This window comes from Nerophis ophidion, linkage group LG03 (assembly GCF_033978795.1).
Source record: "Nerophis ophidion isolate RoL-2023_Sa linkage group LG03, RoL_Noph_v1.0, whole genome shotgun sequence".
NCBI classification, from domain to species: domain Eukaryota; kingdom Metazoa; phylum Chordata; class Actinopteri; order Syngnathiformes; family Syngnathidae; genus Nerophis; species Nerophis ophidion.
Genome location: NC_084613.1, coordinates 68,689,006 through 68,703,972, shown reverse-complemented (window position 1 = coordinate 68,703,972; position 14,967 = coordinate 68,689,006). Strand labels below are relative to the sequence as shown.

The window sequence follows — 14,967 nt, the reverse complement described above, 5'->3', positions numbered from 1 at the left end:
GCACGTCCAACCGGTAGGAGGCCACGGGGAAGACCCAGGACACGTTGGGAAGACTATGTCTCCCAGCTGGCCTGGGAACGCCTCGGGATCCCCCGGGAAGAGCTAGACGAAGTGGCTGGGGAGAGGGAAATCTGGGTTTCCCTGCTTAGGCTGTTGCCCCCGCGACCCGACCTCGGATAAGCGGAAGATGGATGGATGGATGGTGTTGTCAGGAAGATTTGTGATAGACATTTTCAAAATAAGCTTGTCCTATTATGGTAAAAACAAAATGAAAGTGTAGTTTTGCGTTATGCCATGATGAATATATTTTTCTCCACGCGCCATCTGACCTAAAATGAGTTTGACACCCTTGAACTAGACTAAATGTATACAATATATAGTATATTAATATGCATGGCAGATTTGTCGATGGTTTGAGTAAATGCCTCCCTTTACTGGCTTCTAGGCTTACGGTCGGTCGAAGTGATGTACTCCTAAATGCAAATCCTAGTAAACATTCAGCATATGCAATTTACCTTGTCAATCTCTTGAATTTGCATGCAGCAAATAATTCTAGATCTACCATCGCTGGTTTGCCTTCATCGCTAAAGCACTAACCAAGTACATTTACATTGGAGATTGGCAGGCGTTTTTCTATAAAGCAGTGGCGTTTCAGGGAAAAAAAAAAAAAAAAAAAGGCACAAAATGAATTCTGCCCAACAGAGATGTATTACAAAGCAATCCATCTTGTCATTCGGAAAGCCAGCGAACTGGACGTTTATAAGTACAACACTGCCCTCCGGGGGAGAAAAATCAGATTTGTATGTACTGCAACACTTAGGGTCTCAAACGTTTTAGCAGTTTCCAGGTAAACTAATGTCTGCATGGTATTATACTGCTGTCAAAAAACAAGTAACCATGAAATCTAAATGGTGTTGAAAAATAGGAGACTGTTTATGAAGATTTACTTGTGTTTATTAGAACACGCTTAGACAAGAACTCCGTAATGTTTGAGAAGATTTGTATATTGAGAGATTTTTTTCTCGACGTTCTTCTCTGCCTGTTTGGTCAGTTTCATGGTTTCCTTTTTCTTTTTGTAGTGAATCTGAGCCGTGACTTTCCTTTTCTCCTCCAGTGTGGCAGTGATGGCCTGGTACTTCCAGCCCACCTCATGGGCCAAACGTCCCAGGAGGGCAAACTGTAGAGTAGAAAAAGCAGTACATTAAAAATGAAATGAAGTCCATGCGCATTGTAGGCAATTGTCCGTGACTCAAATCAGCCGTAAAGTGCAGTTTCATCAATGAATGATCATATTTAGAAAACTAAGGCTCATCATTGTTTAGCAACCGATTAAAAACCCAAGTGGACTCACCTTACGAGTGGGCTTCAGACGCACAATTTTAAGAGCAGCTGGAACCACCATGCGCTTCCTCTGATGAAACGAAACACAAAAATCAGTTGCCAAAGAAAAGCAGGGGGCAAGTGCAAATATGATCTGGGTCAGGCCTGGCTAATTATTTTGACTCGGGGGGCCACATTTTGAGAAAATAATGTGTCTGGGGGACGGTACATCTATTTTAGGAACACTAATACTAAACCTCACAATGTCTGATTGAATGCTAAAAACGTTATGACATACCGCCTTTAAAAAAATTAATGGAATTTTTAGAGTTTTCTACAAACGATAAAACACTGAATATTGACACAATATGAATGTCACACCCCCTTTCAATCAACATATTTTACAATCAAGTGACACGCAACAAAGTGAAATATGAACGCGTAATGTACACAAACCCACCTACAATCTGATACATCTGACATTTGCTGAATTTCCCCCAGGGATCAATAAAGTACTTTCTGTTCTACATATCACTAAGCTTAAAACTTTATTGTGAAAATCTCCTTCCGCGTCTGTGGAAATGCTTCCCGCCCACACTGCTTTGTGCCTCGTCTGAGCTGCTGTGACGTAGATGACCATAGTAACTAAATATATTACCATAGTAACTGGTAAATCATCCATAAGTGCAGACTCCAACCATTGAAATACTTTGTATAGTTAAAGACTTACGGTCATTTGAAAACATCAAAGCATATCATAATGGCAGCTACAATTTCCATCTTAAAGATCTAAAAAAAATTTGGGAATGTACGGCAGGCCAGATTGAAAAGCTTAACGGGCCGCATGTGACCCCCGGGCCTTAATTTGCTCAGGTCTGATCTAGGTGGTACGTCTCAGAAGTAGTTTCATTTCAAACATCAGTCAAACAAGGCTAGATAAGGTTAGGGCATCATTGACGGATAGTACTTGGGACGCAGTGTTGCGCAATGACATCACCTTGTTGTAGGGTGGAGGGATGCCATCGAACACCTTCATCCTATCCAGGGCAGCCTGGCCTCTCTTGGTTTTGTGGGGCAGCATGCCTGGTAAGTAGAGCTTTCAATTAATACATGTTCAATACAAGTTAGTCACTACTAGAGATGGAAACGGAGTACCGGTATTTTTTGGTACCGGTTCCTAATTTAGTCGGCCCATTAGGACCGTGAAGATCCTGAACCAACAATAGATACAGCGGTCAGTAGTTTTTTTTGTTCCAGCTGACCGACTTAATTATGAGACATTGGTATAAACTCCAGCCACCCCAAAAGGGACAAGCTGTAGAAAAATCAATGGATGAATGTCATTCAGTTCAGCTACCTTAAAATCAGTTTTGAATAAGTGTGTCACAACAATAGTTTCTCAAAAGTTCTTCAAAGTCACACACGTTTTGTCAAAGAACGCACTTTATTCACGAGTCACGGACACGTTTCGTCAACTGTCCTAGTGATCCATTAATCCACTCAAAAATGAAATATTGAGGTAATATAATCCATAAAGTTACTTAGAAGCAAGATAGCATCCGATGTAACTGACAGGTCTCTGCTGCCTGACGTCATTCGATTGTGCTGCATGTTGTGGCATTAAAACACAACTAGTTTTAATATTTCAGTTCCTTCTATCTCGACTGGACGATCGAGCATTACATTTTGTTCAGAGTAGTTTTTATTTATATAAAACTACACACACACACACACACACACACACACACACACACACACACACACACACACACACACACACACACACACACACACACACACACACACACACACACACACACTGACAGTGCAACACTGAATATGGTTTCCTGTTCGTCACTCAAATACTTCTGTGTGCAACATCATTCCTATTATTACAAAATGCACACTCACATAAAATGCTAATTGATTGTATTGATGTATGCATCGCGTAAAAAGGTATGTGATCTGCAAATTCATGCCATACATATTTTCATCTGAGTAATTGTAAGGAATAGAAAAACAGTGATAATCTGTGTGGTCTTCACAAGAGGACGTAACTGCATTTCACCTTACACTGCACAAAGTGACTTCTTTAAGAAGTCAACTGACTCAAACAGGGGTTAGGACTTCCGTGCTCCGAGATGTTACAATGAATCATGTTGGAGGTGTTATGGTTTAAATTTCTGCTAGTATAAATGCAGATTAAAATACTCTTTTACCCCACAAATGACATAGTACCGCTATCAACGTATTTGATAAGGAAAAGCAATACATCTCGATATGCATCCCTCATCAGTACTGCAGACCAGGCTTAAAAACTATACTGTGACATGTTGTAGCCTCCTGTGACTATAAATCACGTTATGTAAAAAATAAAACCATTTCAAAACAGAGGTAACATATTGCATCATCTTTTGGTGGTATTTTGTCATAAGTATTAGAAGTACTTGCTAATGTGGTTACTTTCCTATTCACTACTACATAAAAAAATTTGAGCAAAAATAATTCAACAGTGCAAAATAATTTAACTTAAGCAAAAACTACTATTGGGTCCGAATTAAAGCCCTCCAGTTCTCAGGGACTTACTGAGTTTGTAAGAAGCAGTAACATGTTTTAATAAAAACTTTGATTATACATTTGTTAGTCTATTTTCCCACCCATTGGATTTCAAAAGCTTCAGCTAGAGACAGAGATACTTTATTAATCCCCAAGGGGAAATAAAAAAAAAATGTAAAAAAATAAACATGGCTTATTGTATCCTACACCATAACCCACAGGCGGTAAGGTGTGTTGTCACGTTTAGCTATTCCTCATCCTCTGATCATTTTCTGCCACCATGGAGGCCACTATCTTGCTAGCGGGGATGCTACATCGTGTTGAATACACGGTCATCCTTTTGCGGTTATCAAGTGTGCAGACAATCGCTAGAATATCTTCAACATGCGTTATCACGACGTGTGGCTCCATTGTTGACCAATTTTATATCGCACAACTTTACTGCTGAGCCAGCTGTTCCTCAGAGCATAAATTTGCATCCCATCTTAACACAAATCTGCAGAATTTCAGTACATCAGTGGTTCTTTAACTTTTTTCTTCAAGTACCAATATAATGACCAGCATTAAAATACAGTACCGTAGAAGGCCGAAGTATTCATTATTATATTTTGGCCACTACCAGTTGGAACAGTAACACTGAATATGGAAGAATATTTTAATCAAGTGATTCTTTGGAGAATCACTGAAGTAGATGATCATATATATCGAAATCATCATGGCTGTTCAGTGGGGCAAAATGTGCTTTGAAATTAAATGTGGCAAAAAGCATTTTCTCCCACCATTAAGGATAAGGGAAACACCAAGTACATTTCAGAAAGGCCCATTATTCTGTCTCACCTCTGACAGTTCTCCAGAACATCCTGCTGGGAGCCCTGAAGTGGTAGGGTCCTCGAGAGGGATTGGTGTTCATCCGCTTGCGCAGGAAAGCCAGGTACTTCACTGCAAAGACATGGCATGTTCTAATATTAAGAGGTGTATCCAGAACACTGCAAAGATCCATTTCATTTCAATATGATGTCTCAGATGGTAGTGCATGTAGGACATTCTCATGGTCAATGAAAACTCGAAAAATACTACTGATCATCATCACAGACAAATCTACATGCAGCACTCAAAATTCAAGTGTTCACTCATCACCGATAACAGTCGTGGGTAGAGTTGCAGAGAGCAACATAAACCAAGTAAACTTAATCCAAGACAGGGGTTTACAAAGTATGGGATTTCAAATCCCCTTTAAAAATACATTTTAGGCCATCTCCACGCTTATTCTTCTGCACATACACGTCAGTCAAGGAGAGCTTTTGAAAATGTTTATTTCAATTATACTACAATAATTTATTCGCAATAGAAACATCTCTCCAAAAATCGGAATATAATCAACACTCGTAAGATTGACATCCTTACAATTTAGGGCAGTGGTTCTCAAATTGGGGTACGCATACCCCTAGGGTACTTCAAGGTACGTGAGATTTTTTTTTTTAATTCTAAAAATCCTTTATATTTATTGAATAATACTTCAACAAAATATGAATGTTAGTTCCTAAACTGTTAAAAGAAATGCAACAATGCAATATTCAGTGTTGACAGCTACATTTTTTGTGGACATGTTACATAAATATCGATGTGAAAGATTTTTTTTGTTAAGAAATGTTTAGAATTAAGTTCATGAATCCAAATGGATGTCTATTACAATCCCCAAAGAGAGCACTTTAAGTTGATTGCTTCTATGTGTAGAAATATTTATTTATAATTCAATCTTTCAACACGTTTTTAGTTATTTGTACATGTTATTTTCCCAAATAGTTCAAGAAAGACCACTACAAATGAGCAACATTTTCCACTGTTATACAATTTAATAAATCAGAAATTGATGACCTAGTGCTGTATTTTACCTCTTTATCTCTTTTTTTTTTTTCAACCAAAAATGCTTTGCTCTGATTAGGGGGTACTTGAATTAAAAAAAATGTTCACAGGGGGGTACATCACTGAAAAAAAGTTGAGAACCACTGATTTAGGGCCTACTGTACTGCCCGAAAAAGTGATTGTTGGCTTATAAACATGTAATGTGTATTACAGTGGAGTATGTAATTTTTTTTTGTGTTGCGGCAACTGATATAAATCGAGAGTGACTTCCGTTTCCAAGTTAAGGGTGAATTTATAACGGGGTGAATCTTGAGGGTTATATTCCCTGCAGTAATCGTGTTGACTAACTTTATTATGCACATCTTTAACTATCAATTACACATCTCTACATTGGTAAACCTTTGAGGTGAGGGACATGGAATGAAATCGCAGGATACAAAACGCTAAAACGGCTAAAGGTTGTAGCTTTGACTATGGTTTTAAATCAAATGCCATTTCTAATTTAAAGGAATTATCCAGGATATGACACAGTATTTGCATTAAGTGGCCAGTCAACAGTCATAACAATGACACTTGTACTGTAATCTACAATAGAATGTATTCAAGGTAACTTGGGTGAAATGAGCAATAAAGTGACCATGGGTATTTGATGTTAAGAGTAAAAAAACATTTAGACAGTCATGCAGTTTAGTGAGCTGCATAAAAATATTCCATAAGTATTAATTGTACTCCATGGAAATATTTTTACCACTGTCAAGCATGGAACTAATTGGCCACATTTAGTTTTTTGCTCACCCAACTATAGGAATATATCAACTCATATAACCTTCAACTAGGGCTGGGCGATATTTCAATGTTTGTCTCTGTGCGATATAGAAAAGACTATCGTAATATTCGAGTATATGTTCTCACGCAGTTGCTTTCGGCTGCTGGCGTAAACTTCAGCCTCTTCTTACTCTTTCCTATCTATCCTTCTCCACAGACAAGCAGGCGCACATTCTTCCATACGTCACATAAGTGTCAGCCCTTGTACAGCAGAGAGGTAGCATACTGGGCTACGTTAGCTGCTAACGTAGCCGTACAAGAGAAAGAAGGTGCAGATCTGGTAACAAATGAAGGAAGACTTAATTCCGAATAAAAACAGCAGGGTTTCCGTCGTCTGGCGGTGGTTAGGCTTCAAGTGGGAATATGTTGAACAGACAACCGTAATTTGGCAAAGTGAGGGGGGAGGGGAGCGTTGCTATAAAAAGTAGCATTACTGCTAATATGTAGCATCATTTGAAAAGTCACTCGCTAGAGAATGAAGAGAATTTCATAACCGTAGTAACCTACCACATAGTGAAGGACGAATACTATTTGATTTCCTATTATGCAACTAATTTTTATTTGAAACTTAAAACATTTCTGACAATCTTGCACTTTATGTTTTGGAAATGACTTGAATGTTTGTGCCATTGCTTAATAACTTTAATAAATATACTTTTGATCGATTGACTTAGTTGTGATTTCCCTCTCCGCATGAAAGTTTAAAAGTAGCATATATTAATGCAATATGAAGAAGAATGTTTTAATGTATACACAATCATACTTCTTTGATTATATGCATCAAGTGTTTATTCAAGGCCAATGCAAAATATCGTAATATCGTATATCGCGATATTAAAAAAGGCACTATCGCCCAGCCCTACCTTCAACATAACCTAAGTTTTATTTTCTCAAGCTACTACACTAGGAGTCAATGACTACTCACTTCACTTTGAAACCCCTGCCTTGAGACCAAAAACATTACAAATTATATACAGTTGGGCAAAAAAAGTATTTAGTCAACCGATTGTCATCATTTTAAGTGGGAGAATTTGCACAGAGGTCTGTAATTTTCATCATAGGTACACTTCAAATGTGAGAGACAATGTGGGGGAAAAAATCCAGGAATTCACATTGCAGGAATTTTAAAGAATTTTTTTGTAAATTATGGTGGAAAATATGTATTTGGTCAACCATTCAAGTTTTGGCTCAAAATCTCACAATACCAAAATGGATACAAGGACGATACAGCAGAGGATTAGGAGAATGTCACGTGGTCAGATAAACCCAAAATAGAACTTTTTGGTATAAACTCAACTCGTCGTGTTTGGAGGAAGAAGAATACTGAGTTGCATCCCAAGAACACCATACCTACTGTGAATCATGGGGGTGGAAACATCATGCTTTGGTGCTGTTTTTCTGCTAAGGGGACAGGACGATTGATCCGTGTTAAGGAAAGAATGAATGGGGCCATGTATCGTGAGATTTTGAGCCAAAACCTCCTTCCATCAGTGAGAGCTTTGAATGGTTGACCAAATACTTATTTTCCACCATAATCTACAAATTAATTTTTTTAAATTCCTACAATGTGAATTCATGGATTTTTTTTCACATTCTGTCTCTCACAGTTGAAGTGGACTACCTATGTGGAAAATTACAGACCTCTGTCATCATTTTAAGTGGGAGAACTTGCACAATTGGTGGGTGACTAAATACTTTTTTGCCTTACAGTACAAAGGTAAAAAGGCAGAAAGGGAACACTTCACAGGAGTGCCAGGTCCTTATGTCCAACCCAACTTACGTTTGTTGCGGTAGAAGTTGCCAGAGATGTTGATGCCTTCACACCGGACCACCACAATTTTCTGTCCTTTAACAAGTAAATATATCAATTAGAGAATCCAACATTTGATTGGAAAAAAAGGAAAATCAGTTTTATTTTGTCTTAGATTGTAATGCAGGTCGTTAAACTCAAGATTGGTTCAAGTAAATCAAGGACAAGTCTACTGATGTGCCAAATTTTGAAACATTTAGGTAACTATACATTTAGACACTTACCCAGCAAGATCTGCTTAGCCACAATGGCAGCCAGCCGACCAAGCAGATGGCCTCTGCCATCCAGTATCAGAACCTGTAGAATCAAACAGGATTTAACTCAAAAGATGAAAATATAAAACGCACATAGAGCCCGTTTGATTCAGGTTTCAGAAATCAAACGTCAAATGCGATTCATTGTTGAGGATTTCAGCATAAGGAAGCTAAGAGAAGACGGAAGATTAAGCACATGGCCGCTGGGCGGGCGGCAGTTGACAGTCCCATTGCAACCAAGAAATAGTACGGAGTTTAGTTCATAATTACATGTGGAAATATATATTTAACGACCAATAAACGTTATAAAAGCTGACAATATAATTACTGCGGCTTAATTTTGAAGGAGCTCGCTAGCCACCATCGTTGCTTTCCTAGCCAAGCTGCCATGTTGTCCATTTGGCGAAGCTAGCTAAAAGCATTAAACCACATTTTTAAACCAAATGTGGCCCCAGTTTTGACACTGTAGCCTAATAAAGTAAGTAGGTGCGTATTTGCGAAAACACATGTACGTAAAATTGGCAGGCGAGGGTTTAAAAAAGTAAAAAATGCACTGCGGCTTTCCTCACCTTGTTGAAGCGGTCCGCCATGATGTGCAAAAAGAAAGATAGACGGGGACGCCGGTGGCAAAAGGCAGGGGTAGACGGAAGTGACGTCACTGGTCACGAACGGATTTCATGTGGCTGTTCTTATTGCGGAATGTTGAAAACGTTATATCGCTCCCTGCTGGTTGATATTTTTTTTTTTTTTTTTTTTTTGCTTTTACTTATACATTTCAACATTCACAAACATGAGAAACAATAATCAAAATAAGTACTAAAACATTACAAAACAGCGCCAGGGGGTTGTAAATTTAAAGTAATTAAAGGCCTACTGAAATGAGATTTTCTTATTTAAAGACCTACTGAAACCCACTACTACCCACCACGCAGTCTGATAGTTTATATATCAATAATGAAATTTTACATTGCAACACATGCCAATACGGCCTTTTTAGTTTACTAAATTACAATTTAAAATTTCCCGGGAGTTTCGTGTTCGAAACGTCGTGTAATGATGACGTGTACGCAAGACGTCACGGGTTTTTAGGAAGTATGAGCGCTGCGCACACACACTGTTAAAAGTCGTCTGCTTTAACGGCATGATTACACAGTATTTTGGAGATCTGTGTTGCTGAATCTTTCCCAATTTGTTCAATTAATATTGGAGAAGTCGCAGTAGAAAGATGGAGTTGGGAAGCTTTAGCCTTTAGCCACACAAACACACGGTGATTCCTTATTTAAAATTCCTGGAGGTGAAACTTTCCTATGGATCAGAGCGCGGTCAAAACAACATGGATCCCTACCAAATGTCAACCAGCAGGTTTCGGTGAGAAAATTGTGGTTAAAAAGTCAGTTCTTACCGGAGAAAAGCTGAGCTTGTGCCGTCCATAGCTGCCGTCGACTCCCCTGAGACACTGCGCGTCAAGACAACCGTGGAGACACCCCTCCGACTATCAGGTACTATTAAACTCACTAAAACACTAGCAACACAATAGAAAGATAAGGGATTTCCCGGAATTAACCTAGTAAATGTGTCTAAAAACATCGGAATCCGTCCCAATGCAATCGTGTTTTTTTTTTTTTTCTCTAGTCCGTCGCTATCAATATCCTCAAACACGAATCTTTCATCCTTGCTCAAATTAATGGGGAAATTGTCGTTTTCTTGGTCCGAATACCACTTTTTGTTGGAGGCTCCCATTAAAAACAATGTGAATATGTGAGGAGCCATCAAACATGTGACGTCATCGTATGCGACTTCCAGCAGAGGCAGGGCTTTTCTCTTAGCACCGAAAGTTGCAAACTTTATCATGGATGTTCTCTACTAAATCCTTTCAGCAAAAATATGGCAATATCGCGAAATGATCAAGTATGACACATAGAACCGACCTGCTATCTCCATTTAAATAAGAAAATCTCATTTCAGTAGGCCTTTAAACGGGGATAGCAGGTCCATTCTATGTGTCATACTTGATCATTTCGCGATATTGCCATATTTTTGCTGAAAGGATTTAGTAAAGAACATCCACGATAAAGTTCGCAACTTTTGGTCGCTAATAAAAAAGCCCTGCCTGTACCGTAAGTATAGCAGACGATGTGCACGTGATGTCACTGGTTGTAGGGCTCCTCACATCCTCACATTGTTTACAATCATGGCCACCAGCAGCTAGAGCGATTCGGACAGAGAAAGCGACAATTTCCCCATTAATTTGAAAGATTATTCTCAATTGATCAATGGTGTTGTTTTGAGCCTGCAATTTTTCTAAACGAAAGAAATACGCAGAATTTTGTTCACTTTCCTCCAACCATTGTTTTCTAGATCTCACAAATAAAAGGCTACTTTTGCTTTCGATTGATACATTTTGTCTAATTTATTTTGGCTTTCGAAGAGACTCTTTTTCTTCCGCTGACATAGTATGTGGATGTATAGAGGATAATGCAGTAATGATGGAAATCATATTTTCTTCCTCAGAAAGCTTATTTTTAGCTATAGATTACTTCAATTTTTTCTAATAAATTTACCTACCTCATATTTAAGGAGTTCCCAATTACTACAATAATTGTTTTGGGTTTTAACTTTATTAAGAAAAAATTGTATTAGATCTTTAATCCTCATTTTAACTGCTTCATAACATAAAACCGAACTATTGAGTTTCCATGTTTACCATGAATTGATTTACGTGGACCCCGACTTAAACAAGTTAAAAAAATTATTCGGGTGTTACCGTTCAGTGGTCAATTGTACAGAATATGTACTGAACTGTGCAATCTACTAATAAAAGTTTCAATCAATCAATCAATCCAGTATGAGCTTTTTGAATGATTGTGAGAGGGATGTAGAGAGATGTGAATCTGTATAGCCCTATGATCAGTCAAAGGAGTGGAGAGAATTTGAATAGGAACATTGTTTTGCAGTGATTTAGAAAGAAACCACACGTCTATTCTAGACTTTCTTGAGCCTGATTTATTGGATCAGGTAAGGGACGTCTTATCAGGATTTTTATATCTCCAGGCATCAATTATATCAAGCCTTTGCCTTAGTAACTTTAGATTTGAACTGACACAATTTTGAGAGCCTGGTGGCCATCTATCAAGTGAATTGTCAATGACAGTATTGAAGTCACCTCCTACAAGTACAGTGGGGCAAAAAAGTATTTAGTCAGCCACCGATTGTGCAAGTTCTCCCACTTAAAATCATGACAGAGGTCTGTTATTTTCATCATAGATACACTTCAACTGTGAGAGACAGAATGTGAAAAAAAAAATCCAGGAATTGACATTGTAGGAATTTTAAATAATTTATTTTTAAATTATGGTGGAAAATAAGTATTTGGTCAACCATTCAAAGCTCTCACTGATGGAAGGAGGTTTTGGCTCAAAATCTCACGATACATGGCACCATTCATTCTTTTCTTAATACAGATCAATCGTCCTGTCTCCTTAACAGAAAATTACAGCCCCAAAGCATGATGTTTCCACCCCCATGCTTCACAGTAGGTATGGTGTTCTTGGGATGCAACTCAGTATTCTTCTTCCTCCAAACACGACGAGTTGAGTTTATACCAAAATGGATACATGGATGATACAGCAGAAGATTGGGAGAATGTCATGTGGTCTGATGAAACCAAAATAGAACTTTCCCCTTCCACAGCCAGTTCAAGGCCAGACACTCTCCCCAAAATCTGGCTTACTTGTTTGCAAACTTGTTCCACTTTAGCATTTCCGCTATTGCAATTTGAATGGCATTGGCCTGGATCAACTTTAGCTGATGATAAAGTCATATGGCATCTGTCAAATAGCAGGTTTGAAGCTCCGGTTGTAACGTTATCCACCATTTTCCTCGCTACACCTTTCCTTTTCCAGCCAGAAGACATCGCCAAAGTTCAAAGGAGCAGCCGTCAAAGTCCAGCCAAAAGAAACACAAAATGAACCAAATATTATATGGAAACTATTTAGTCTCTTTTTAATCATGCACGAGCAGTTTTTGCAGGGTTGTATTCTTTTTTTAGATGCATTTTCCCGCCATCTCGGATCCCCCTCAGGTCAGGTCGTGCTGGTTGATATCATTAGCAAAATCTGCTAATGCAACGTAATACAAAGCGTGCTAATTCCTTTAACAAAAGATTGCATTTAATTAGTTTGTATTTTTGTTTTTAAAACTCATAATTGACCATTTAAATATAATACATACATGCATATTTTTAAACATTTTAAAATCGTAACTTCAATGATCAATTATGAGCATTAACAATTACAAATGTTTATATATCCATTTTTTAAACGAATGTAATCAAATCATTAAATGACAAATTATGAGCATTAAAAACATAACTATACAATCCATCCATTCGAGTCTTGAACTGGATCAATACCAGTTAACTTTAGATCAGTATATAAACAGGGAACGTTTATATATTTATTTATATTTGGGCAGTGGGTAGGTCTTCATGGACCTGCACAGGGAGGGAGACATCCCCGCCCTCCACGAGTCTCCCCATGCCTTGCGGGTAGGGTTTGGATAACCAAAGGCTAAGGGAGTCAACTCTGACATCAATTTCGGAGTCGGAGTCCTTAAGGCGGTCTGACCTTGTCTTCATAGTCATTCCTGCATCTCCTTTGATGCCGCTCGTGCCAAAATGTCTCAAGTTTTCCTTTCCCTTGGATCCATCAGCTGCATTGAGAGGGAGGGGGGAAATCTGCTTCATGGGGTTGCTTTCATCGGTGGGAGAGAACACCTCGTCTCATTGGACAACTACCGCCCGCCTCAAGCTAGGTGTTGTACCGTACAAGTGGACTGCCATTGCTGCACCCGGCAACAACACAAGAAATTCAAATTCAACAATGAAAACTTCTTCCCTCAAGCTGGGCACATGGAATGTCAGAACTCTGACATTAGGACTGTCCGACGGCCTCCAGGCCATCAGCGATGCCTGGGAGACCTGTCATCAACGATGAACTTGTGAGACTGCAGGTTGACATTGGTGCGCTGCAGGAGACGCGGCTTGCCGACTGCGGAACTCTCAGAGAAAATAACTTGACGCACTTCTGGCAAGGGAAGAGTGCAGAGGAAACCAGAGAGTATGGCGTTGGATTTGCTGTCCGGAACTCTCTACTGGGAATGATAGAAACCTGTCGACAAGGCACAGAAAGACTGCTTTGACTCTGTCTCCACACCACCAGTGGGCCCGTCAACCTGATCAGTGTATATGCACCAACACTCAGCGCCACCAGGGATACCAAGGACGAGTTCTACAGCCAGCTAGACTCTTATCGACAGGATTCCAAAAGAAGAGCACCTGATACAACGCCAGAGTGGGAGCTGACCACGACTCTTGGCCCTGATGCAAGCAAAGTTTCCCAGCATGGTCACTCTCCTCCGTTAGGGTCACCTTTGATGGCTGGGCCATGTGCGTTGAATGCACGATGGCCAGATCCCGAAAGACATCAACGCAGAGCTTGCCTCTGGCAAGAGGACAACGGGACTGCCACATTTCCGCTTTAAGGATGTCTGCAAGCCTGACCTGAAAGCGCTCGACATGGTCCTGAACACCTGGGAAGAGCTTGCTCAGGACAAATCCAGCTGGAGACACACCATGAACACTGGACTTAAAGCTAGTGAGGAAAAACCCCGAGCTCAGAGAAAGAGCAAGCAACTACATCTTGTAGCTGAATCGACCTACAAATGCACAAAGTGCAACAGAAACTGTCACTCCCGTGTGGGTCTGAACAGCCACAGCATGATCAACTAAATCATATGCATGGGGCACCAATCCATTGCCTACCGAGACTTACGGATGCCGACTACTACTACTACTACTAAACAGGGAACATACACACGCACACACACAAAGATAATCATCCATCTATTCATTTACTACCACTTACTCCCTTCGATGTCGCTGGAGCCGATCTCAGCTACAATCAGGCAGAAGGCGGTGTACACCCTGGACAAGTCGGAACCTCATCACAGGGCCAACAGATAGACAACATTCACACACTAGGGCCACACAGAGAATCACTAACAATCAAATAGAAAGCAAGAAAGACACTCTGCTTTGCATTATGGGCAGAAGGCAGAATACACCCTGGACAAGTCACCACCTCACTGCAGGGCCAACACAGACAACATTTGTACACTAGGGCCACACAGATAATCACTGACAGTCAAAAAGCAAGACAGACACAGCCTTGCATTATGGGCGGAAGGTTAAGTAAACCCTGGACAAGTCAACCTCATCGCAGGGACAACACAGACAACATTCATAAACTAGGGTCACACAGAAAATCACTAACAATCAAA

The 14,967-nt window shown here is 39.6% G+C and overlaps 1 protein-coding gene and 1 non-coding gene across 2 annotated transcripts; both read right to left on the bottom strand.

Annotated features, from left to right (window-relative positions):
- Window positions 1-932: 932 nt before the first annotated feature.
- Window positions 933-9,283, bottom strand: rpl13a (ribosomal protein L13a). The gene is made up of 7 exons (XM_061895936.1): window positions 9,198-9,283; window positions 8,599-8,671; window positions 8,345-8,410; window positions 4,714-4,815; window positions 2,318-2,403; window positions 1,352-1,411; window positions 933-1,177 (listed from the first exon to the last, which is right to left on the bottom strand). Exons 1-7 carry the CDS (start codon window positions 9,216-9,218, stop codon window positions 968-970), a joined length of 618 nt encoding a protein of 205 aa, XP_061751920.1. The 5' UTR covers window positions 9,219-9,283; the 3' UTR covers window positions 933-967.
- On the bottom strand, window positions 4,890-4,973 carry LOC133550245 (small nucleolar RNA Z195/SNORD33/SNORD32 family). The gene has a single exon (XR_009806260.1). It is a non-coding gene; the product is annotated as a small nucleolar RNA Z195/SNORD33/SNORD32 family (small nucleolar RNA).
- Window positions 9,284-14,967: the final 5,684 nt, after the last annotated feature.

Bases quoted from the DNA above. Each gene is read 5' to 3' on its own strand.
- rpl13a (XM_061895936.1), bottom strand. From the start codon at position 9,218: ATGGCGGACCGCTTCAACAAG. The intron at 8,672-9,197 runs GTGAGGAAAGCC...TTGATTCTACAG, and splicing joins TGGCGGACCGCTTCAACAAG to GTTCTGATACTGGATGGCAG. The intron at 8,411-8,598 runs GTAAGTGTCTAA...TACTTGTTAAAG, and splicing joins GGCTAAGCAGATCTTGCTGG to GACAGAAAATTGTGGTGGTC.